Here is a 23,865-nt window from a genome sequence, read left to right on the forward strand (position 1 = left end):
CACTGCTTGACTTTCAGTAGTCAGTTACTATTAATCAAAAATGCATACAATTAGTAAAAACAAAACTAAGATACTTACACATATAGGGATAATTATAAATTTGCAAGTGTACTAAATAAAATCAATCTGACCATGCTATCTATTCACTGTTAGAAGAATCCTAAAGCAATAACATTTGCAAGTGGAAATATTCCAAATTCTCTTGTGTGCTTTACTCTTGCAATTTCAAGATATTAAGAAAAATATTGACAGTATCACATACAACAGATTCTGCCTATGGCAACAGGCTTTCCTATATTTAAGAAACGCTACAAAGGCACAATGAGCAGCTGAGGACATTTCACTGTGGAGTATTCCACTTGTGTCACACTAGTGGAAAATGTGTAGAAGCCTGTCATATGCTTCTTCCTCAAAATTAACATACGTGATTTCATTTTTAGAAAAAAATATTCACTTCGCCATTTTCATGACTATTCTTTAGAAAATAAGATTTTATGCAACCTTATTTTTCCAGATTTTAAAGTCAAGCATGAGACATTTTCATCCCAGAAAATCCACTGCTTATTGAGATGTTATGATTGGCTTCATAATAAAAGTATTTGAAATATAATCTTTCTTGGGGAAAAATATATATCATAAAATATCACGCTTATTATAACTTTATCTAAACATTTTTTCATTTATCTATTAGTCAATTATAGAAACAAGCAACATGTTCTTTTAAAACTCTCACAATAGTCACTGCAATTATATGTATAATATTCCAATTTTAACAACACAAAAAATTAAAAATTAGCTAAATATATCAAAATGGAAACATAGGTGTATATGTGTATTCTACACCTAAAACACACACGTTTATAATGAATTATATTTTTCCACAAATGTCAGATGAAAATGTTTTTGCATGAGAAACTCTATAGAGCTGTCCTTTCTTTTTTTTTTTAATCTAACATTAACTTATAAAGCCATGAGTGAATCTAAGTCCATGTCTTCTTCCCTTTTATCCCTCCTCCCTTCCCACCTTCTGTCTGTCTTACTGTCTTACTGTTTTTCTCTTTCTCTCTCCCTCTCTCAAACTTCTTTCCACCTTAGTTTAGGTGGAAGCTCACAGCCTCTGACTGTCTTGTGGTATCATGTTCAGGATAAGGGAGTGCTGCCACCTAAGTAATTATTCAGGAAAACTGTACCACATTTCACTGGAATGGTGTATATATATTGATAACAAACCTTTACATATATTTGCCTTTCCTTGTGTTACAAAAAAGGATGGGCTTCTAAAGAGCTCTATAATTGCTGAAATTCTGAGAACTGATTAGTATTTTATAATTAGATAATTCTATGATTTCAAAAATATTTGACATTGATACTGGATTTATTTCAAAATGAGAACTTCAAAATGAAAACTGGATTTATTTCAACATGAGAGCTTCATAACACTCCTAAGCTTTGCCGTAGTCCTCAAGCATTTAATTAATTCTATTAATGCCAACACTAAAATATGTAAAGAAATCTGGATTTAAAAAACTTTGATTTGGAATATTTAATAGCATAAAAACTTTTAATATAATGCAATTTCATCTTTGAATTTGCATGCTTAAAATTCTTCTCCTGAAATTTCTTATTGGAAATTTTCTAAAATTTCCTCCTAGTGAGAGAAAAATACCAAAAAATAATATTAAACACAAAAAGAAACACTAAATGTAGAGAAAGTTCTAAGTAAAACTTAACAAAAGTGAAAAAATATATACTTTTTAAATGCATAAAATAATGTTAATTTATATTTGGAATGGAAAAGAACCTCTAATTTCAGGATATTACATTCAGACATTATATTAAGACCTGATTTCTGTTAGCTTATGTTATTAAATAATTTGCAATTTGTTGCAAAATTTATTTTGTTGGTGAGAGATGCATGCAATGAAAAATCAAACATGTAGATGGCACTCGTCTGGCACCAGAAAGATAAAATGGTTTCTATTTTGCTTTGGTACCAGAAAGAAATGAAGAATATGTTTTGTATGAAAGCTATACAACTAGAAATTTCAAATTCATAAGGTACTCTAAAAAATTTTAAAATGGTCTTTTGACACATGGATAGTCCCTTAATGTTCATTTAATTTATATATAGACAATGAGAGGAGGATAAATAATTTTTACTTTGCTTGTTTTAGGAAAGACCAACAATAAATGTATGCAGATAAAATTTATAAGCACATGTTTCTAAAGTTTAAAATGATTACAATGTACACAGATGTAGAGCAATTAAACAAAGAGATTCACATGTTGGAAACCATTCAGATTGGAAAGTAAAATCAGTGATGATATAAGTGCGCATTCTCCTTTGTTATTTTTACATAACTATACTATAAAACTAACTCTTCCCTTCTCCACTCCACCCCATTCAATCTCCTGCTATTGGAGCTGTTTGTTCAACAGCCATCAGACTACTTTACTATAGCTTTGAAAACTTACAGGATGGTAAAAGGTATCACCTTGACTGGGCCACTTGGCCAGGGGGTGGTCTCTGGACCTGTACCCAAACATTACTCTGGATGCGTCTGGATGAGATTAACATTTGAATTAGTGGGTTCAGTGAAGCAAGTGGCCCTCTCTAATGGGGATGAGCGGCATCCATTCAACTGAAGACTTGGATAGAACAAAATGACTAAGAGAGAACTCCTCCTCCCTCCTTGCTTGAGAAAGGATATGGGTCTTGTCATGCCTTCGGACTCAAACTGAAAAACCGACTCTTCTTGGGTCTTGAGTCGGGTGATTTTCAGAGTGGAACTACACTTTTGGGCCTCCAGCCTGTCAATTGCAACTCCTGGGGCTTCTCAATTTCTGTAATTGTGTGAACCAATTCCTCATAATAAATCTCTAGGTAGATAGATAGATAGACTGATAGGTGATAGACAGATAGATAGACAAATAGACAGATAGAAAACCTCCTAATTAGAACCCTGAATACACAAAAGGCACAAAGGCCTTCATGATCTACTCCTGCGTATCTCTTCTACCCATCTCTTGCCTGGGAAACAGCTCTTTCAGCTTGCTAATCTTGGAACAGCCTCCCCTGGCTGACAAATTACATCCTGTCCTCTCCTTAGCCCTGTTTTCTGTCTCCTGAAGCAGTTTTTTCTTCTAAGCATTCTCTTCTTCATATTAACTAAAAAAAAAAAAAAAAAAAAAAAAAAAATGGGGCCGGGCACAGTTGCTCATGCCTGTAATCTCAGCATATTGGGAGGACGAGGTGGGTGGATCACCTGAGGTCGGGAGTTTGAGACCAGCCTGACCAACATGGAGAAACCCCATCTCTGCTAAAAAAAAAAAAAAAAAAAAAAGGAAAAAGAAAAAAAATAGCTGGGCATGGTGGCACATGCCTGTAATCCAACTACTCATGAGGCTGAGGCAGGAGAATCACTTGAACCCAGGAGGTGGAGGTTGCGGTGAGCCGAGATTGCACCATTGCAGTCCATCCTGGGCAATAAGGGTGAAACTCAAAAAAAAAAAAATGGAATCCTCTCCAGAAGAATCATGTACTACTTAGCAAGTACACCATGCCCGCTGTCAGAAATGTAACACTGATGATCTCATTAATCTCAAAACAATACTCATTGCATAGGGTGGCTATCATCTCAATTTTTAGAGATGAAGAATGTGAGACACTGAGGTGACTGATAAAATCAGTAAAGGTCACACAGCAAGCAGGTGGCAAAGTTAGAGTATGAATACAGGTAATCTTATCCTAAGGGCCATAATCTGACCTATTAAAATGTCTTTCTAAAATTTAACATAAAATAATCATAATGGGTAAACCTCGGGGCATTCATGGGATGTCTTCCTCACCACTCAACTGGGTTACATACTTGCCATTTGTTAATTTTCAAAAACTGCCCTATGGAGGTGGGAGTGGGGCCACTGAGGAGCAGAGAAGCTGACATGTTATTCCCTCTCTGAGGTGTGATGCTCTAGGGACATTTTTCCTAGACAGCTCTGTTGCCACAGTTGCCTGGGACTCGAGATAACCATGGAGGCTTCTTTGAAGAGTGAGGAACAAGGGTCTTGGATCAGCCCTGACTTTTCCTCACAGCTGTAGGGGAATTTGTGTGTGACCCACGGATACAGAAAGGATGGCAGAAACTATCTGAGAGCTTAACTAGGGCTCAAGTCTCAGAGGCTGGAGGGGCTGGGAAAGGATGGGAAAGGATGGGCTCAGAGGGACAGCTGCCAACAAGGTGGGCAGGTGGACTGGGTGAGAAGCCTGACTCCATACAGGCTCCCAAAGCCAGAAAACTGCAGACTGTCCAACGTGCTGCCTGGGAGAGCGGGCACTGGGGGACACCATGCCACAGGTCAGACAAGAACAGATAACAAGGAGGACAGGTCAGGAGCACTGCAACCGTCCCATCCCCCCGCAGGACGTGGGGAGGCGGAGCAGGGAGCAGGAGCCATTTGCAGGGGCACTTTCAAAGAATCTAACTCACCAAAGCTTAAATCTGATTTTGAAAAAAGAGAGAATTCACTAGATAAGTTTAACTTTCCTACTGCCAAGCAAAATCGTGAGCTCAGATATAAAAGAGAATGACGTTTTTCTATTCTGGGGTTTTGCACATCTTGTAATTGTAAAACATACATCAATTGTGCTGTTGTTTTCAAAACAAGTGGATTGTCATAGGAATAAAAGCTGAAGACTTCACTTGCGGTAGACACTGTTCTGTAATCGTGTTTATAAATTGTTAAGTTTTTACATATAATCATATTTCCCCCACAAGAACAGCAGGAGCAATAGCAATAAATTCTCTAAAATAAAAAAAGAGAGAGTATGGGGAGAGGCATATTCATGTGTGTGTATATTTATATTGTACTCATATCTATTGAGCACAAAGAACAGTGTGAATATTTTACCTACTAAATTGTTACAATGTCTCAAATGAGTGGGAGTACAAGGAGTTTGGGAGATTTAATATTTTCCTTCAAGCATCTCTGTATGTTTTGACTCCTTAAGAGCTTACATTACTTTACAAGGTACAGATACCCAAAAAGCCTCCCACGTATCTCACAGTCTTCTGACTTCTTTCATGTCCTTCCCATCCTTTTATTACTTAATAAATATTTATCATCTGTCTTCCGTATTCCAGACATCATGCTAGATACTGAGGATGCAATATTTAAAAAAAAAATCCTAACCTCATGGCATTAATAGTCTGGTAGTGAGAGACAATATAAAGTGTCGTGCAGTGATAAGCAATGAGTGCTTTGGGAAAACTAGCTAGGATTAAGGAGTCACTGGGTGGTAGGTAGGTAGTAGGGAGGTGAGGTGTGAAAGAGGTAACTCTTATATGAGCGGAGCAGAGGAAAGCAGAGAGGGCAGAGAAGGCCTCTGAGATCATGTGAGGGACCTAAGGGAAGAGGGAGAACCAGCCTGAGAACAAGGGGAAGAGTTTGCCAGGTAGAGGGAAAAGGATATTTCAAGACCTCAAGGCTTGTTCAACAAAGGGACATCAGTGAGCCCTGAGTGACTGCCGCTGTATGAGAAGATGGGAGTTAAAAGGATGGAGGTGTGGGGCAGGACAGGTGGTACAGAGCAAGGGTCAGAAAATTCCCCCGACTCCCTGATTCTCTATCACCTAATGAACTAAACTTGTTCTTTATATTTTTCAATAGATTTTTAAAAATAGTCAAAGAAGGATATTTGGTGACATGAGAAAAGAATATAAAATTCACATGCTTGTGTCCATCGAGCTTCACTGGAACATATCCATGGGCACTCATTTCTGCTTTCCTGCCACAAAGACGGAGCCCAGTAGTTGCCACAGAGACATGTGGCCACAAAGGCTCAAATATCTACTCTCTGCCCCTAAACAGAGGAGAAGCTTGCCGGCTCCTGATGCACAATGTCCTAGACAAACAGAACAAAATGGAAAACCACTGGAGGGGCTTGGAAAGAAGTGACTCGGCCTGACTTGCATTTTCAAACATCACTCTGGCTGCTATGTAGAAAACAGTGTTGGGAACAAGAGCTTGACTTCTTCTACAACTGCATGTCTGTGTTGTAGCATTTTGTTCTAAAGTAGTAACGTTTACTCATCCACAACTTCTAATAGATTAGTTACACACTTTGAGAATAAGCAGGGTTTTTGTTTGTTTTGATCTCAGTAAATAGAGCTCCCAGAATTCCTAAATTTAGTGGGTACTTATCGAATAATTACTAAAGAACTACTACATTCAAATCTTTTGCTGGAATTTGGCTGCAGGTAACTTCATTTCTAGTCTCCTTTCCATGGCATTCTATGATTGTGTGTCTCTTCTTGTAATACATTTGTGAGCCTCTATCTTAGAATTATGATCCCAAATTGAATGTATAATTATCTAGCTCTGTATACATAGTACAGTAGAATTAAAAGTCCCTTTTGAACAACAGAAAGTGTTCTGGGAAATACTCATTAACTGTTGAGACTATCATCACATGAGAATAGTCCCCAAACATTTATTTCATTTCTTGAGACTAGAAGAGCAAGTTGAATTGCCATAAAAGAGATTTGGTGCCGGGCGTGGTGGCTCACGCCTGTAATTCCAACACTTTGGGAGGCCAAGGCAGGCAGATCACCTAAGGTCAGGAGTTCAAAAACAGCCTGGCCAACATGGTGAAACCCTGTCTCTACTTAAAATACAAAAAAAAAAAAAAAAAAAAAAAAATTAGCCAGTCATGGTGGTGCATGCCTGTAGTCCCAGCTACTCAGGAGGCTAAGGCACCAGAATCTCCTGAACCTGGAAGATGGAGGCTGCAGTGAGCCAAGATCACTGCACTGCACTCCAGCCTGCGCGACAGAGTGAGACTCGGTCTCAAACAAACAAAAAATAATAAAAATTTAAAAATAAAGAGATTTGGGATTAAATATAAAAGTTCCTCTTGATTTTAGAGTAACAGAAGAAGAAAAGTTATAAACTATTCTTGTAGAAGGTAAAATAAAACAAGAAATCTACAGCCATGGACTCATAAATCAACCACAATAGACAAGGAAGACAAATCCTAAACAGAGGATATAAAATAAACTGTCACAATTTAGGGTATGATCTTATAATATAGGACTAGCAAGAGTTAGTCCTGAGGAAGACAAGGAGGTGGCTTCGTAAAGAAAAACAATTTGCGAAAACTCAAAGACTGGAATGTACATCTCAGAGCCCTAACCTGGGGCTTTCCACATCACCTGAAGTATTACTGATTTCTACTTCATCAAATAATAGCTGATGCTGGTTTTCTATTTCTTCTGAAGTGATTTTGATAATTCTGTTTTCCTAAACATTGGCCTATTTTAACTTTTCAAATATATTGGCAAAAAGTGTTGATAACCCTTTACCTTTTCTAATCTAACTGTACTCATATATTGTAATTTCATTAATATTATTTATTTTTACCTTTATTTTTGGATCAATTTTTATTAATTCTTTTCAAAATACCATATTTTACATTTTTTTTAGTTTCTTTGTTTTATTTCATTAATTTCTGCTTTTATCTTTATATTCTTTATAACTCTAGTTCTAAAAACATTTATTCTACTATTATTTTTCCCACTTTTGGAGATAATGCCTAAATCTTCAATACTTTCCTTATTTTTTGAGAATTATGTTTAGGTTCTAACAGCTACTTTGAGTGCAGGCCAAAAGATGTGTTACACAAATCTTTGTTAATACTTGAATTAGCACAAAACTCTATTTTGTCATGTTTATCTTGCTTTCTCCTGGTAACCATGTGATCTTTAAAAGTGAAATTTTGAGTTTTCAATCACTTAGAATTTTTAAAAATCTTTTCATTTATTCTGTTTAATAAAATAAAATGTGATTAAAAACACTAGATTTTTTTAGTAAGTGTTGAGATTTTCTTTGTGACATATATGGTGAAATTTTGCATATAATTTGTGTATTCTTAAAAATCATATATACTTCCTTTATTGAGTGCAGAGTTGTAAACACATTTATTAGATCAAATATATTCATTATCCTTTTGAAGTCTTTCATATAACTTACTTGTATTAGTGTAAAACAATAAGTACATTTAGAGAAATGACAAGTGTTCCACAATGATTGTGGTTTGCTAGTTTCCTGTTTTAAATATGTTTTTAATTAATATATCTTAATTAAAATATATTTTTGATATCTTACAGCTTGTTATTTTATTTGAACATTTTCTTATCACCATTACGCAGTTACTCCCTTCATTATTATTAATGATTTTTATCCTAAATTATAATTGGTCTGATATTAGCTTTTTAGTAGCTTTCTTTTACTTAACACTTATCTTTTCATATTTAAAAGTTTCAACCTTCCTACATGTGTGTCTGTATGTTTTAATTTCAAATGTTTCTTATTAGCACTATCTTGCTGGGATTTTTTCCTCAATGTAATTCTTTTCTCGTGTTTTTTTAAATTGGTAGATTTATTCTGTTTATATTTGTTAGTTATTTTGACCCTCATATTTTGTGTTTTTCTTATACCACTTTTTTTCACAATTCCTTTTTTCTCTTTCTTGCTTTCTATTTGATTGATAACGATTTCTGTATTTCCTTTTAATTCTCTGATGGTTTGGAAACTATGGACTGTATTTCTGTTTCCGTGAGACAGGTTCACTGTGTGCTGGTGACACTTTCAAAAACAACAAGTTACACAAAAAAAGTTGATTAGGAACACACAGGCATGAAGGGACAACAGAAGCCTAGGGTGAGTGTTCCCCCACGACTCAGGAAACTGCCTGACAGAAATAGAATCTTATTTGCCATGGGCCCTGTTGTGCCAGAGCTGACGAACCCTGGGGAAGCCTCTGATCCTAGGCTTTTACATCGTGGGTGAAGCATGACACACTGAGCTAAAGCACTGAAGATCAACCCATTTCTAGAGGGGGCTGGAACAGTGCCCGGGCTGTTCTGGCTGTCTCCCTTATCTCAGGATGCTGCACTCCCACCGCCTCCTACAGTTATTCTTGAAAACTACAGTGAGAAATAGGGGCAAACTGGGTCTGCCCAAGGATCCCCAGAGAACTGCCCAGCCATATTCAATGCTTTCTTTTTTTTTTTTTTCAAATCTGTAAGTTACCTGGTTTAGTACCAACCTTCCAATATTTTTAAAGGCTCAGTAGTGGGTTTGCCAAATTATATGTTTATTCCCTTTATTTATTCTGTATGTTTAATATATCCATAGTAAAACAATTACTTAAAAACAACTGAGGACTTTATGCAACATGAGTGACGATGAATCTGAGAAGCAAAACACACATGCTGCCCCTTCCGTAGTCTCTTTACAGTCCAGGCCTCTATGCACTCAGCAGCTGCAGAATGACCCTTCAGCCCGAAACAACCATATGGCCATAAGTGGAGCCCCTCCATAGGGTTGTAGCCTGGGTTGGAGGGACCTGCAGTACAGTATCTGGAACTCACAGCAAGTGGCCAGGCCCAAAGCAGGAGAAAATTTTAGAAACAAGATTGCAAGAAACTGTCCAGGGCAACATGGCAAAACCTCCTCTCTACTAAAAATACAAAAAATGAGCTGGGCATGGTGATGTCTGCCTGTAGTCCCAGCTACTTGGGAGGCTGAGTGGGGAGAATCAGCTGAGACTCAGAGGTCGAGACTGCAGTGAGCTGGGATCATGCCACTGCACTCCAGCCTGGGCAACCAAAGTGAGACCCTGTCTCAAAAAAAAAAAAAAAAAAAGAAAGAAAGAAAGGGGAAAAAAAGATTACAGGAAATTGTCCTTGTTGTTTGGGCATGTTGAAAGGGACAGTTGCTCTGACTTACGACTCCTATAGCAATACTTCTGTGAGAATTTTGAACTTTGGAAAAGAACTCCAAAGGGAAGCTGGGCTTGGAGGTCTTTTCTGCATCAAAACTTGTGAGCTATGTTGAAGTTGTTTTGGTCAGATGTTATCTTTTGCTACTTTCAGAAACAGAACAAGCCATATTTGGAGGAAATTTTCCAAAATTAGTCCACGTAAGAGCAATAAATTAAAAATGCAGCCAGGCGTGGTGGCTCACGCCTGTAATCCCAACACTTTGTGAGGCCAAGGTGAGTGGATCACCTGAGCTCAGGAGTTTGAGACCTGCCAGGCCAATATGGCGAAACCCCGTCTCTACTAAATACAAAAATTGGCCAGGTGTGGTGGCATATGCCTGTAATCTTAGCTACTCGGGAGGCTGATGGGAGATAATCGCTTGAACCCAGGAGGCAGAGGTTTCAGTGAGCCAAGATTGCACCATTGCACTCCATCCTGGGCAATAGAACAAGACTGCATCTCAAGAAAAAAAATGCAAATCAAGAGCTCCCAGAACAGAAGCAACATCATCATACATGAGAGCTAGCAGAAGCAACATACAATAAGTCTTGGAGTTTGCAATTATCAAACAGAATACTTTCTGTAGATATATTTGCACTGTTTTAAAAGGAAACATTTGCAAAAATGTAATACAGTAAGAAACTACAAAAACAAAGAGATTCAAAGTGAAATTTTCAATAAAATTTTTCAAACTATAATTGAAAATTGGCAATATTTAAAGAAATAGTAGCTATATTTTTTGACAAGTGATTAAAAATTTGAAGTCACTGCTCTAGAAGGTATAACATATTCTACAAAAGAAATAAACAAAAGGAAATCCATACCTAGACACATGGCAATAGAATTGCTAAACACAGAAGATGAAGATAAAATCTTGAAGCCACAGAAAGAAAAGCCATGTCAATTAAAGGAAATGACAGGATGACTGCAGATATTTCAACAGCGAAAACGAAAGCCAACAGACACTCAAATAATGTCTACTAAGATCTAGGAGAAAACACCTGTCAACCTAGAATTGTCAGTTGGCAAAATTATTTCTTATAGTTGAAGGGGAAATGGGAAGATATTCAGAGAATAAGCAAACACTGGAGAATTTAATCTCCAAGAGAACTGTTCTAAAAAAAATCATAAGAAAGAAAATTACCCCTTAACAGTCTCAAATGCAAGAAAGACCATTCATTTGAGCGACCAAATGAAATGGGAGGAACACTCCAATTATCTTATTACAACACAACTTATATTAGACATTATAAACAAAAATAATTTCACTTAGAAATTGAAAAACACAATCATTATAAAGAAAGAATGGATTGAAGAAGACATTTTAAAAGACTTAGGATTAAATGGTAGTGCAAGGCATTAGATAAGATATAAATAAGCAAATAATCATACCATCTACCTTGTTCATGAAATTTAAGTCTCAAAATACTAAAAATGGAAACTTTCCTCAAGCTGATCTATAGACCAACCAAAATCTCAATCTTGATTTTCCTTAAAGAAACTTAAAAAGTTAATTATCAACTGTTTTGAGGATGAATAAAGAGACAAAAATATCTAATATACTCCAATCAGTTATTCAATCTTTTTATGATATTATGTATCATTATTATCATTACTGCTATGATAGCAGTTTTACAATCTTAACAACTTTACCTGGACACACCTAGCATTTTCTGAACACTATGAAATTTAAATGTATATTTAAATGTATATCACATTAGGTTCTACAGTAGCCGTTAAAATAGTTCTATGCTTGGTTTACCCCAAATATATGTTTAATTTTTAGAATACAAGCTAATTATTTGCTCCTTTGCCAAAAGATAAACTGAAAGAATATGGAATAATAAGAACAGAATAAAAACTCTAAGTAACAAAATAATATTTTGGGGGCACCTCTTAAATAAAGGGAGTACAGTGTTCACACTGGTGCTCTAAGCTGGGTGTGCGAGACAGAGCTGCTCTTGCTTTCCTGTTCTGTCGTATCAGTGCATCTCTAAAGGCAACACACCACATATAAGTATGAAGTTCTGGCTTCAGACAAAACTGCATTACCCTAGGATTGACTCAGTAGGTTGGCACATTTCTGAATATATATGCAGTGTATCCACAGGGGAAAATAATAAACTTCACTCACAAAAAGAGACACAGACTCTTGGTTGTCCAAACAAAGGTTCAAGACAAAGGGATGTGGGATGGATCATAGTGTGTGTCTGTGAGATTGCCTCAATTCAGGCCCACATCTACCTATGTGGCTGAAATATGAAGGGAGTACTATAAAACCTATGGCTTTATCATCGTATAGGATCATGCATATAAGCCGTCCAAAGCATAGAGGAAGCGGTGGCACATGGAAGGAAGCAGCCCTCCCAAGAGACAGGAACAGCAGCGCTATCTTGGTGCCGGCTTGCGAGAGTGGGCATGGTGCTCACAAAATTGGCAAAGTCTGTTGAGGCTGCAGCCACACACTCAGAACCCTGGACAGCGTCCAAACCCCAGAAACAGGTTGGCAGGGAGGCCAGAACTTCAAAGACATCAGTAGCGCCACATGTGTTTTCAGAAAAATTTTGTGAGATCACCTTTGCTGGGCGGTGAAAGGGACCAGGGCATCTAAACAAGGAATCCAAAAAACAAATACAAATGACAAAAATAACAATGATCATAAGGTCTGAGGGTTGGCTTACAATTCCTCAATGAACAGATGTATTACAGAAGACTGCCAGAATTTTTTAGGAGCAGCTTTTGGTGTGGAAGTAGGATGTGGTGGGGAGGGGATGGATTTCTCCAGGTACAGGCAAAGCATATGAAAATCTGTCTTAATCCTGATTCCTAGTTGAACTGAGTCTTGCATAAAGCAACAAAAGATGAATTTTAACCACCCCCACTTTGACTGCATTTTCCCTCAAATTCACCATCTCCTCTTTCTTAATCCTTCCATCACAAGATTGCTTTCACAGAAAAGGTTTCCGAAAGATTATGCTACACTTATGGGTTCCAGTTGTTCAGTTTTTATCCCCTGTTTTCTTCTCTGAACATTGAGTTTTCATTTACCACTACAGGAAAAACTGTACTTGACAGGGTTATCAATTATGCCTCCTGACTGTAAAATCTGCTTGATGAGGTATTCTATTTTACACATCACAAACGACTTTGATTTAAATATGTCTCTTCCTCTTGGTTTTCAAGACCCCCTGACCCCACTACCTCATATTTCACTGTGCCCTGCTGGCCAGCCATTTTAGTATTTATTTCTGGCTCCTCAAACAACAGCCCATCTATTCACTTGCCAGCAAACCTACTCAGATGTTCTGTCTTCATCCTTCTCAATATTTCTTAGCTGAGCAATACCATCCACATCCATGATTTCTACCACCACCTCCATGCCAGTAACTAACACATCTGATTCCACAGACCACATCTTCTCACAATGTAAAATCCTATTTAACAACTGAAGCCACAACAATGAATGAAAATGATCTATTTCTTCATAGAATTACAGTCTGGTGTGTCAGATAAAAGACACTAGGTTAACTCCACTTCCATATCTAAAAGGTACCTCAAATGAAAGACGTAGCAATATAACTCACTGTCTCTTTCTTCAGACAATCAAACAGCATATGTTATAAACTTTAACATCTCTATAATTCTGAAGCTGTATCTCCCCGTGCATATTCAATGCTACCACTAGTAGTTTAATTCACCTGGACATCGTTTACAGTTTCCCAACTCATTAACAATTCCACCCTCTCTCAATATGCTTTCTATCTTGTGATCCAATGGTGATTCTATGTCTCAAATGTGATAATTTTCATATGTAAAATATTTTGGCAGTTTCATTGTTTCAAGACTAAACTCAATTAGATTAGCATAAAAAACACTCACAGACATCTTGTATAACTTTTCCAAACATATTCCTCATTATGTTTCTGGGCGAAGCTTTTATTTCATGCAAACTAAATCACCTGCAATTTTTCTGGTGGAAAAGCAATACCAGTACTTGTCTTTAGGTATTGTAGTCATATAGTTTAGAACTTCCCTTTCATGCCTTCTTCCTAGATAACTCTTCTAGGTGCTTCAACATAAGTGTTGGTGTTGTCTGTTGAAAGTGTTATTCTACTTTGTAGCACAGTTTGAGTTAAAGGCCCTTACTTCCTTAAAGTGATGTACTTATCTTCATTATGACAAAATCACATGGTACTCCCTATCTCCCTAAGTAGGATATAAATAGTGTCTGATTTTCAATTATTTGTTACCTCTAGTGCTTAGCACATTAGTAAATGAATAATTGATAGATGAATTGGATGATATATTCAAATTCCTGCTAATTTTCCAATTTCCTAATTCTTTAAATTTGAGGCCATATAAGATACTTTGTAATTCTTAAAAAGTAGAACAAAAATCACCCTAAAATTTGTTTAAAAATTCCACAACAGCACTCTAAAAAATTTAATATGACTCAAAATATTTTGGGAAAAACATTATTGTTTGTAACAGTTAATAAGTCTCAGGTCTGAAATTAGAGAAATGTGCATTACACTCATAAAGATCAAGTTTTTTTCTTTTTCCCAGTTGGTGATATAACCCTTCAGATTTTATTTACCTACATTTATCTCTCAGGAAGAACCACTTCTAAATAATACTGCAAAAGAATTAAAAAATAGCCAAGTAGTCCTCTTTAGATTTTATTAACCCGTACATTGCAATAAGAAGATCTTACGACTCTGTCTCTTGAGCTTCTAGGTAACATCTGGTAGTTGATGTGTCTAAGTCCTGTTACACAACATTTTCTGGCTTCTTAGTGTCATCCAAGGGATTGATGTTTGACTAGACTAACCTAATTTATTCTGCCTGCTGCTCTCATTTGTACAGGCTGCTATTAATGGATAGGCTGAAGTATGGTTGATTACAATTCACTTTTTAGTACCAAACTTTATAGTGTTGAGGTTTATATGCATATTTTCACATGTATAGTAGAGTAGTGTAATAAACATACAGATTTATACACAAATTAATCATAATCATGTTTTCTGAACAGAGAGATACACCTTATACAAAATTGTCTCATAATTTACATAGTCTAGAATTCAGGCTTCTATTTCCAAAATTGATGTCATTTTTAGAAGGCTATGTAAATGTTTCCTCTAATGCTCTTCATATTCTCAACACTCAGTTGAAAAATTGGTCATCAATTTAAGAGATGAACTGTAGTCTCCATAGTCTCCATACAGCTCTAACCTATTACTTTTGTGAATTCAACTTAAAGACTCCATATATATGTTATTTAAATTCTCTGTAATCATCGGTAGAACTGGAGGAAACTTTGACGCATCTGTATATTGATACATCCATACGAAACAGCTTTCCCAAAATATGAACTTACCGTTTTTCACTGCCAAGCTGTTTGAGTCATAGATATTTCTGACATTTAAGCACTTCACCTGGTTAAATCCTCCTACTTTAGATCTGTACTTGAATGTTAATATTTCAAGAAGACTTTCTCTGACCTCTAGACTGTTAAGTTCTTTTGCTGTATTCTCTGATATCATCCTGTTTTCTCCACTATGACCCCAAATGCTTTCTTCTACCTTAAGGTCGCATTTGCCACTGAACTACAAGCTCTATCTTCTTCATTCTAATCTGCCCTGTTTTGAACCATGCTTGCACCATAATAATTCTGAAGGAAACTTGGTTTAATAAATGAGTTCTGGCTCCATTACTGTCTCTCACTAACTCCCTGATGCTCGATGCCTTTCTGACTCTCACGACATCCCCGAACCCAACCACAGGCCTGCCACATTGCACATACTCTCCTATCGTCTGCGGTTCTCAGTAGTGGGGTGAGAATCAGAAGAGGAGATGACTCACGGATGGCATGGAATTTTTGCCGTGCATATATCTGCTGACTTTCAAAAATTGAAAAATTAATGCCTTCTTTGGGGGCCTACTAAAATAGTCTTCATTTTAAAACAACTGTGTACAACTGAAGACTCTAAATGTCCCTGCACTAAATAGCTGTTGCAGCATCCCCACACAAAACATTATTATATATCTCATTAAATAACTCAATTTCTTTTTTAAAAATATGTATTTTCACACTTACGACTTCTACCTCTTTAACATTCCTATGGTAAAATTAGCAAGTCCAAAGTGAATACAACATTTTAACACCCAACCTTCAAGAGACAGATATATTTTCATTTAGATACTTGTTTTATTATTTAAAGAAAGGCTTAGTTGTGTTATTGTCTTGGCAGACTTTAAAATCAATACTCTGGTATTTAGAGTTTCTAACAATATTTTTGTTTAAAAAACATTTTAATATTTTAATAAAATACAACATATATACATATTAGTGTGCTGTAAAATATGTATTAATTGCAAAATAAGTTTTAACTATCCTTAAAATGATAATATTGACTATCCCTACAATAATAATAATATTACTAACAGACAAAATTTCATAAATGACAAAACTGTAGTTTAACCAGTTACTTTTTAGAAAGAAAGGAAAAGAGACATTAAATAGGAAAAGCTTTAGAAACTAGATAATAGATTTAATGAAGGGAGTATAAGAAAATCTCACTGAAATTTAAAAAGAACACAGAAAAATATATCTGGGGCCAAACACCAATTTCATTTTTAAATTATGTGACACTTAAGAAAGTTAATCAACTATTCAGAATATTAATCACTATATATAATATAAAAGCAATGAAAATCATGTAGTAATCTATTTGACCACACTATTACTCAGATCATAGTCACGTTGGAGCTACAGGAAATTTATGTTTATAATAAGTTAATTCATTTATGTATTTTTAGTTCTTCAATCATCTTCAACTTTCTCTTGGAATGGGGGAATAATAATACGCTATCTTCAGCTTTTACTGTTTGATTGTTTGAGCAAAATGTGTTAAATATATGTTAATTCTCAGTCAGTGGCGATAAGAAACTAAAGCAAAACTTCTCAGCTGAAGAAATCACAATATTTTGGGGAGGGTGGACACTATTATAATAAAAAGATTATAATACAAGAATAAATTATATAAAAAGATTATATAATTATAATCTTTTAATATAATATATAAAATAATATAACATATAAAATAATATATTATATAAAATACTATAATTTGACATAATATTACATAAAATATATTATATTAAAAGATTATAATACAAGAAGTCCCTCACATGGGAGAATGGTGAGGAAAGGAATCCTGGGGAAGACTGAACCTTCATCTGAGTCTCAAGGTAGGAGTTCGAATTTACTAAGTCCAAATATGTGGCAAACTTTCTCCAGAAAGATTGAGCAAACAGCATTTTCAAGGACACAAATCATGGTGCACCTGGAGATCAGCATGTGTGCTTCAAGATGGTGTTAGATCAGCGTTCTGGGCACCACAGCATCCAGAGATGAGATGATGGAGAAGGAAAAATCACGAAACACTCTGTAGATCCTGCTAAGGAGTTTGCCTTTTATTCTGGAGGCAAAGAGGTAATTAAAGAAGTTTAATTAGACCAGTATATGATCAGGCATGAACTGTACGAAGTCCACTTTAACAGCTGTTTGGGTAATCCAGGAGAAGCAAATCCAAAGTAGGAGTACAAGTTAAAACTCCTGTTCATTCTATTCTAGTAACTCAGGTATGAAATTAGGAAAGCCTGAATTAGTGCTGAGGTAGAAAGCTAAGACATAGATTCAAGGAATAATTAGAAAGCCTTTCTGAAGGATATAGAGGTGAAATGAGAAGGAAGAATGATGGGTATTTCTACAGTTTATTGTTTGGTGGACCCGAAGTTGGCAGAACCATTACTCCAAATATAAATGCAGAAGAAAAGCATAACTTTCTTGCAAAAATATTGCTATTCATAAATTTGAGGAAGAAATGGGACATTCACGTAAAAACTGCAGTAAACTTGAGAAATAAATGGGTGAGAAGAAAATAACACTTCATGTATATTCTTCCACGTGTCGACACTATTACTAATGTTTGGAAAATACATATGACTTATGGTTACTTCCTTAGAAATCCCACAGGGTCGTGAGAGGAAAACAAACAAATACGTAAAGAGATAATTACAACACAATGTGAGAGGGCAACAAGAAACATACATATCTCTTACAGTGAGAACACTGAGACGGGGCAGCTTCTGGGCCTTGACCTAGGAAGAGGGAAGGGGTAAAAGGAACGGAATGACTCAAGGAGTAGAATTAAGGGCAAATTCATAAAAGAAAGAATTTCTCAAGTAGGCCATCTTCCAGTACTTGGATTTGATCACAGCCCATGCTGTCGACACACCGCCTTCTTTTAGAGCCCAGATGTGCCCTGCTGCTTCTCACCTCTGAGCAAAAATTTTGCACAGGCAGTTTCCACTGCCCAGGGTGCTCCCCCTTTCTCTGCCAGCCCGTGATCCACCATTCTTCTGCATGGTTGACTTCCATCAACCTATCAACCTCAACTTGAAGTCTCTTTTTCAGGGAAGTCTTATCCTTATCTCATAAGTTCAGGTACACTTGTCATACTCTCCTTATACATTTTCTTCTTCTCCTTTACCCCACTTATTGTAACTTTAATTAATGATTTAAATATGTGACTTAATATTTCTAACTAAGGTCCTTTAGACTGAGGTCCACATTGGTCTGGATATTCACCGTGTTCCCAGTACCCAGTACAGTAGAACCTTACATAGAACAAGTACATAATATTCATCTGATTAATAAGTGTATAAATAAATGAATGAGTTAAGAAAGACATTACAGGCAGGATAAACATAAACCAAAGCACAGAATATTTATATTGCAAATCGTTTTGCATGAATGGAGGACTTGTTTCAGAGGGAGGATACTGAAGGAAGGCTGGCTGTACAGACAGGGATCAGAGTGTTAACGCCCTTGATTGTCATGGTAAGAAACGGTATACTAAGCTACTGAGAGATTTTAATCCGGGGATGGATACAATCAGATTTTTGTTTCGTATATCTCTGATCTAACTCTGCTACATCAATAGAAAAGATGTTTGAAAGAAAGGAGACAGCTATTAAATTTGACCAGGTGAGATACTGGGTACGAAAACAAATGTAATGCCTGTAGGAATGGAGAAAAGGAAAAGCACATGAGAAGTTTTAGAATGCAGATCCCCCAGGAATCCGTGACTGACTGAAGTTAGAAGGAAAAGGATAAGTCAAATATGTCTCGTATGATGTGGACTTGAATTTCTGTGTAAATATTGTGCTAATCTTCAATAAATCAAGATGCATTATTGTTCAACAGAATAATAATATTCCATTGTTCTCAAGAGAATATTGTGCTATTGTTCAATAAACAGGAAAAAACTTGTGCTTGGGGTATTTTTCAGAATGTGGCGTTCATCTGGGGATCTGGGGTCAATGAGTTCAAGTTTGGACATCATAAATATGTGCAGGATACATCTATGGAATTCCTGGTACATAGCTCTGAATTCTGAATTGAATTTCCATAGAAAATGCAGTAAGATAAATAAGCGGAATGCCAAGTGGTCTAGATATAAGAATAAATAATCATTGCATTGGTCAGTAAAATAAAAACTGAGTCAAAGTATTATTCTTCCTTACGGTAACAATATCTGTGACTAAACCTAACTAATCATTTTAATTTTCATAGGAAGAACTGCACAGAAGTTAACAGCAACAGTTTAGAGTCAGACTTCACGAGATTGAAATTTTTAGGCTGCAATTTTTAAAGTGGCTGATTTTCGGTCAAAGTTTCTTAGCTTTCCCAAGCTTCTTTTTTCTTATTTAGAATATAGGAATATAGTTATATATGTAACTGATTTACTGAACTTACCTCTACGGTATTCAAAGAATAATAATATTACTTTATTTCCAATTATATGCTCTGGCTAATGGAGAATTTCCTTTTCCTTGTCCTTGAATGAGAGCTTGGGGGGATCCTATAGATTTTCAGTTCTTAAAAAACAAACAAACACCACCACCAACAAAAACCTGTTACGACTCACTTTCTGATAGTAAAGCTGCGTAACAGCCAATAGCCACACAAAACATTCTCCCTCCCCATCACCATCCCCTATGACAGATATCTCTATGAGAGACCTACAGAAAGAAAAAGGAGACAAGCCTGTCCTTCTTCTTCCTGGTGCCCTGACCGCTGTCATCTTCTGCAACTCTCTGGCTAAGAAAGAGGTTAAAGACAAAGGAGAAAAAGTTTGTACCTTTAGCTGGTGACATTTGTGGTTAACTCTAGGCTTTAGACGAATACATTGTGAGTGGCAGGTATTTCCATAACGGTTCTCACTCAGAGGACATAGTTATGTGAGCACTTTGGACTCCTTCCTGACCAATTCTCTTTGACTGATATCTTAAGATGAGTCTTGTGACATCTCTAGGTTTCATCTCCCTGATATGCCACCTGGATAGGCAGTTTCTTTCAAGATGGTTTCAGCAGTGACCACTTGGCTTGTAGGTAACTTATACATTATTGTTAATCCAAGAGGTGGTAGTACAGGCTTGACTTCGTGCTTCCCGCACACTTCTATTGTCATCCCAGGCTCCTCCGCCCAGACTCCAGCTGTGAAATTTTTCTAGTGAGAAGTGGGCACCATTCCCTTTGCTTGTATGCTTCTAAACTCTAAGGCATGAACTCTCTTGTTGCACTGTTCCAGTGCATCTTGGTGCTGCTGGTTCTCTTAGAGAATCCCTAGCCAGGATAAAAATGCTTCTACTCTAAGACTTCGTAAATTTCAGCTTTTCCATTTAATAAAACCTATTCCATTTAATAAAACCTATTTAATAAAACCTATTGGAAGGTTAAAAGTTAAATATGAAGCACCAACTCATTCACTTAAATTTTATTCAACAGTTGTCTTTAGAATTTTAGGAAGTTTTTCTTATTTTCCTATTTCTCTCAACTGTAAAGTTTTCATTAAAATTTTGAAGCAACAGGGAAAATTAAATTCTGCTATACTCATAATAATTATTTATCCTTCAGGATTGTTTTAGAAGCTAAAAGAGATAAAGCATAAATGGTCTAAAAAGATTTTGCCCGTTGTTATTATTATTTTCCTACTGTACCACTAAGCATTCACAACCACTTGACCTTTAACAAATTTAAACTGTTGCTTAATGTCAAAAGAAAGTTAATAAAATAAATGATCAATTTTTTTATCCCAAGGCTGTTGTTAAGAACTGGGTATCACGGAGAAACTCTACTGAGTATGAAATGAGGAATCTGAATCCCAGTATGAGTAAAAAGAAACAATGCAGAACTTAAAGTTATAAAGAGTGGGTTTGGATATTAGCTCTCCAGTTATTAGTTGTATCAATGTGCATAAGCCACTTAACTACTCCAAAATTTGAATGATTCATCTATACAACAGGAACACAGGAAAAACAATATAATTTTGTTTTGAAAAACCAAGGGATGAATGTTCCTAAAAGCAGTTTTAATGGAACAGTGAACAATTCTACAATTTTAAAATACTGAAGCTGCAACACTCTTGGATGACAGAAAGTTCTATGCATCTCTTTGAGAAATGGAGGTCTAAGTGGCTAAAGGACTCCTAAGGTCACATGGACAAGTTCTTGATCCAGGGCCTATCAGAACATGGGCTTTGAAGGTGAGACAGCTTTCTCTTATTTCAATAAAACTCCTCATTTGCCTCTAAAATGCCTATTTCTTTTAACTCTTGTCACATGAAAGGTGCAGACACCCTCCCTACGGTATAGATAGAGTGTAAATAGAGTAATATCTACATGAAAGGGACGGAAAAATGGGAAGAGGCAAACTTTTCCTGTGATCCAAATTTTCAAGCATGTTTAAGACATGTCATAAGTTTTTTGTACTAAATTTAACCACAGCCCTTTGTATTTACCATAATTATATTTTCTGTTTGTCTGCTACTCCTGGAGAACAGGGACAGACTTTTTATCCATTGTTTCCAGTGCCTAATATACAGTAGGTACTCAATGAACATCCAGTTAATAAATGCACGAACTATAGGAGCTAAAGAACACGGCAACGCTGTTGATCAGTTGTTTCTGCCTCTCTGTAGCTTGTCTTATCGTCTAAAAGTATATCCTCCACATTTAATTCCTTTGAAAACAGTATGGTTTTCAGTCTTTGTGAATCCTCATTTAAAATGCAGATTGCCCTAGCTGGAGTGAATAAAAGTCCTCATGATGTAAAATTCCTCATCAGTAAGGATTGGTTGACAGGGACATTCTCCAGTGGGGACACTAGCTCAGAATAATATCTGCCTGATTGAGACACCAGATAAGATTCTGAGGTGAGAACTGAGGATAAGGAAAGCCTGGCAGACAAGTGAGGAAGTGCAGAAATGGAAGCTACCCACGGGCTCACCACAGTTCCTCCTCTCCATTTGCTACATGCGGGCAGTTAGGCGACCTAGCCCAGAAGCCATCATCCACATTATCAGAGCACTAATTAAAGACAAACAAACACTACAACAAACAAATCACTGAGTGCCAGTCAAGTATCTCACATTTCAAGGATCATCCTTCCAACGATATGAGCAATAGGAGGGCAATTACTGAGGATGATTTATAAAGATCTTAAAAAGCCTGTTAGTAGCCTAGAGAAATTTTCCACAAATCATGCATTATATAACCCAACAGGAAATTTGAATTTGCTCCAACAGGAAATTCAGAGATTTTTTAAAAAAAGAAAGAACTTCTTGGAAATTATATTCTTAGACTTAACCAACCATTCAGATAAAAGATTGTGGCTGGCTGAAGTTTAAAGTAAGGTGAAGTAGGCTAAATTTCTTAGTGAGACCAGTCAGTGTTCATTTTAGGGATTCAGGTAGAGTGAATGACATTAGAAATGATCACAATAGTACAGCAAAGAAAATCTTAGTACACACTAAGCAGAACAGGTGAACGTCAACTATCAAATAGTTAAATGTAAGGCTGTTAACTACCGTTTGCAGAGTCCCACTAACCCATGTAGTCTTAAGCACTCTTCTACGTAATTTTCAAAAGAGGGAGTTCTTTCCTTGCCCCTATTAGCAGCACAAGCCTCAAGAACAACAGCTGTTTATTTAACTGCCAGGTTTCTGTTTTGGTGACAACTCTTCTTCTAGCTGCTGTTTTGGTCTTCAGGGGAATGGACAGGAGGAAGCTGAAGCCAGTCTGATGGCCAGACTGTGTTTAAAAAATATATTTAGGAAATGTGTTTTTTGGTATTTGAAGTAATTACCTAACTCAGGTTCTTGAGAAGCTTGAACAAAATTTGCATTGTGGATCAATGACTTTGCTAATATATTTGTGTTTTCTGTGATGGCAGGATGAAATGGCTTCTTGAGACCAGTCTATAAACAGGTCCACGGTGAGAGAAGAAGCTGCATGGGATCCTTTCGAACAGGTTACACTTACAGGATCTTATTTAATCCTTGAGAAACTGGATCAAGCAGTATGATGAGCAATTGGCAGATGAGAAATCAAGCTCAGAAAGGCCATTTTGGCTGGGCGCGGTGGCTCACATCTGCAACCCCAGCACTTTGGGAGGCTGAGGCAGGTGGATCACCTGAGGTCAGGAGTTTGAGACCAGTCTGGCCAATATGGTAAAACCCCCACCTCTACTGAAAATGCAATAATCAGCTGGGCATGGTAGTGTGCGCCTGTAGTCCCAGCTACTCAGGAGGCTGAGGCAAGAGAATTGCTTGAGCCCTGAAGGCGGAGGTTGCAGTTAGCTGAGATTGTGCCACTGCTCTCCAGCCTGGGAGACAGAGTGAGACTCTACCTCAAAAAAAAAAAAAAAAAAAAAAAAAGTCACTTTATTCTCACTGATGGAGCATGCCCAAAATGGCCCAATCACAGGTCCATCCTGCTTTCCAAATCTGCTTTCCTTTATCTGCTGTGTTTGTTTTACTGTGTCACATGCTCTGCCGCCTGCCAGCAACAACTACACCAAGGGCTTGTGCCACTTTGAAATTCATGGCCAAGGAAATGTGACTCAGAAAAAAGACATTTAGCTCTTTCTGAAATTTTATGAAAAGGTAAAGCTGAATGATGCTATTTTTCCACT

General features: G+C 36.6%; 1 protein-coding gene across 7 annotated transcripts in view; it reads right to left on the minus strand.

Annotated features, from left to right (window-relative positions):
• The window catches only part of NETO1 (neuropilin and tolloid like 1), a 126,246-nt gene that overhangs the window by 76,139 nt on the left and 26,242 nt on the right, over positions 1-23,865 (minus strand). For 3 of the 7 annotated variants that reach the window (XM_054461357.1, XM_054461360.1, XM_054461359.1), the window contains exon 5: positions 16,013-17,305. The exons of the other annotated variants lie outside the window; for them this stretch is intronic. In XM_054461357.1, coding sequence (XP_054317332.1) covers positions 17,301-17,305 — 5 coding nt within the window. In that variant the 3' untranslated portion in view covers positions 16,013-17,300. Of the gene's footprint in view, positions 1-16,012; positions 17,306-23,865 lie in introns of those variants that run through there. 7 annotated transcript variants of the gene reach the window in all.

This window comes from Pongo pygmaeus, chromosome 17 (assembly GCF_028885625.2).
Source record: "Pongo pygmaeus isolate AG05252 chromosome 17, NHGRI_mPonPyg2-v2.0_pri, whole genome shotgun sequence".
In the NCBI taxonomy this organism is placed as follows: domain Eukaryota; kingdom Metazoa; phylum Chordata; class Mammalia; order Primates; family Hominidae; genus Pongo; species Pongo pygmaeus.